Below are 2,559 nucleotides of genomic sequence, written 5' to 3' on the forward strand. Positions count from 1 at the left end.
CTCCAGGGGGATTCCCCCCAGGCCGGAGCAGCCGGCACAGAGTCCCGCCAGGAGCACACAAAGGGCGGCTCAGACAGCACCAGGCACCCCTTTGTCGGGAGAATCCATGGGAAAGGCTCCTCCCGAGGGGGGGCTGGCTCTCCCCTCCGCTGCCTCCATTCATCCCGGGAATGTTTGGCCAGGGAACACCTCGGGCCCTGTGCCAACGGGCCTCCTAACCAGGGTCAGCCTGGGCAGGCTGGGCTCCCAAACTGGGCCCAGTGCAGTGCAGGAACTGGGCCCAGTGCAGTGCAGGGACTGGGCTGGGGGGTGATGGGGTCAGGGGCCCCAAATCCTCCTTTCCGGGCTGGGGTCGGTCTGGGGAGTCTGGGCTCCCAAACTGGGCCCAGATTGTAGCATTTGTAATATTTGTAATATGTAATATGCTTAATATTTAATATTTTTAAGATGTAATAGGGGTAGTATTTACATATATTACATATTTTAATATTACATATTAAAATATTACATTTTACAGATATGTAATATTTGTAATACATGTAATATGTAATATTTCTAATATGTAATATGTGTAATATTTACATATTTTACATTTTACAGTTATATATTTGTAATATGTGTAATATACAATACTTGTAATATGTAATATGTGTAATATTTACATATATTACATTTTACAGGTATACAATATTCGTAATATGTAATGTTTGTATTGACCACTGGTCCCAGTGCAGTGCAGGGACTGGTGTGGGGGTGTGATGGGGTGATGGAACCCAAATCCTCTCCTCTGGGCCAGGGTCAGGCAGGGGGGTCTGGGCTCCCAAACTGGGCCCAGACTGTAACATCTGTAATATTTGTAATGTAACATTTGTAATATGTCATATTTGTAACGACCACTGGGCCCAGGGGTCACTGGGATGTTCAGGTGGGAATATGGGGGGTGCCAGGTGCCACTGTGGGGTCCCAGGAGGGATTTCATGGTGTATTCAGGCTCACCATGGGGTTCCAGCAGGAATCTGGGGGCACCCACTGTCACCACGGGGTCCCTGGCGGGAATTCGGGCTGTACTTACTATCCCTGTGGTGGTCCTTGGGAATTCGGGGTGTTATGGGGCACTGGGTGATGGGCCCCAAATTCTGCTGTCTTCATGCAGGATGTGGACAACAAGGTGGAGCGGGTGTGGGGTGACTGTAGCTGCAGGAAGAAGTATTCCCACGTGGACCTGGTGGTGATGGTGGATGGCTTTGAGGGCGAGAAGGGGGTTGTGGTGGCCGGGAGCCGCGGCTACTTCCTGAAGGTGAGGGCTGGGACCCCCACGGGGGCGTGGAATGGTTGGGATCCGGGGGGGATGAGGGGGAATGGGGGTCTTGGTTTCTCCTCTGCCGAGTGGGACGGTGGGAGTGGTGGTGTGGGATGGACTGTGGCCCAGGTGGTACCTCTGGATCCATCCCTGGGATGATGGGAGCCCCCGTGGGGGTGGCGTGGGATGTCTCTGGATCCATCCCTGGGATGATGGCAGCCCCCGTGGGGGTGGTGTGGGATGTCTCTGGATCCATCCCTGGGATGATGGCAGCCCCCGTGGGGGTGGTGTGGGATGGACCCTGGCCCGGGTGGTGCCTCTGGATCCGTCCCCACCTGGGACGATGCTGGGCCCGAGAGCTGGAGCAGCTCCGTGGGATCTGCTGAGCAGGGTGGATGGCCCAGCATGGCGTGAGCGTGACGGGTGGTGTCCCCCCATGTCCCCAGGGTCCCTTGGTGTTCCTGGAGCAGGCCCTGATCCAGTACGCCCTGCAGAGCCTGCGGGCCCGGGGCTACACCCCGGTCTACACCCCCTTCTTCATGCGCAAGGAGGTCATGCAGGAGGTGGCCCAGCTCAGCCAGTTCGACGAGGAGCTCTACAAGGTCTGGGCTTTGGGGTGGCATTTGGGGCCCAGACACCCCCCTGGGGCTGTGGCTGTGGGGAGGGAGGTGGTGGGGTCCCCTCTGTTCCAGTGGTGGCAGCAGTGGTGGTTCCCTTCCCCTCTCCTTGGGGTCAGTCTTCAGGAGTGACACGATGGCCATGAGGTGACAAGGAGGTGTTTCATCTCTGGGGTCCATCTCTACAGGTGACATGTTGTGGTGACAAGGAGGTGGCAGGTCTCTGGGACCTTAGGTGACAAGAAAGTGGCTTGTGATGGTGATGAGGTGACAAGAAGGTGGCTGATCCTTAGAGTCCACCTCCATGGGTGACACATTTTGGCGATGAAGTGGCCTGTTTTTTGGCTCCATCTCCACGGGTGACACATTGATGGTGATGAGGTGACAAGGAGGTGTCTGATCTTTGGGGTTCACCTCCACGGGTGACACATTTTGGTGCTGAAGGGGCCCGTTTCTTGGCTCCACCTCTGTGAGTGACACATTTTGGTGATGAAGGGGTCCATCTCTTGGCTCCGTCTTCACAGGTGACATGTTTTGGTGACGAGGAGATAGCTTGTGCTGGCCCTGAGGTGACAAGGCTGGTGTCTTGTCTCCACCTCCATGGGTGACACAGGTACCTCCTCCCTGCCCCCAACCCTTTGA

The 2,559-nt window shown here is 55.8% G+C and overlaps 1 protein-coding gene across 1 annotated transcript in view; it reads left to right on the plus strand.

Moving 5' to 3' along the window:
• SARS1 (seryl-tRNA synthetase 1) overlaps positions 1–2,559 on the plus strand; it is a 22,269-nt gene that overhangs the window by 10,972 nt on the left and 8,738 nt on the right. The window contains exons 4-6 of the mRNA XM_029965880.1: positions 1,154–1,297; positions 1,747–1,902; positions 2,442–2,521. Of these exons, the coding sequence (XP_029821740.1) occupies positions 1,154–1,297; positions 1,747–1,902; positions 2,442–2,521 (380 nt within the window). The remainder of the gene's footprint in view (positions 1–1,153; positions 1,298–1,746; positions 1,903–2,441; positions 2,522–2,559) is intronic.

This window comes from Manacus vitellinus, unplaced genomic scaffold (genome assembly GCF_001715985.3).
Source record: "Manacus vitellinus isolate BGI_N305 unplaced genomic scaffold, ASM171598v3 scaffold_121_pilon, whole genome shotgun sequence".
Lineage (NCBI taxonomy): Eukaryota > Metazoa > Chordata > Aves > Passeriformes > Pipridae > Manacus > Manacus vitellinus.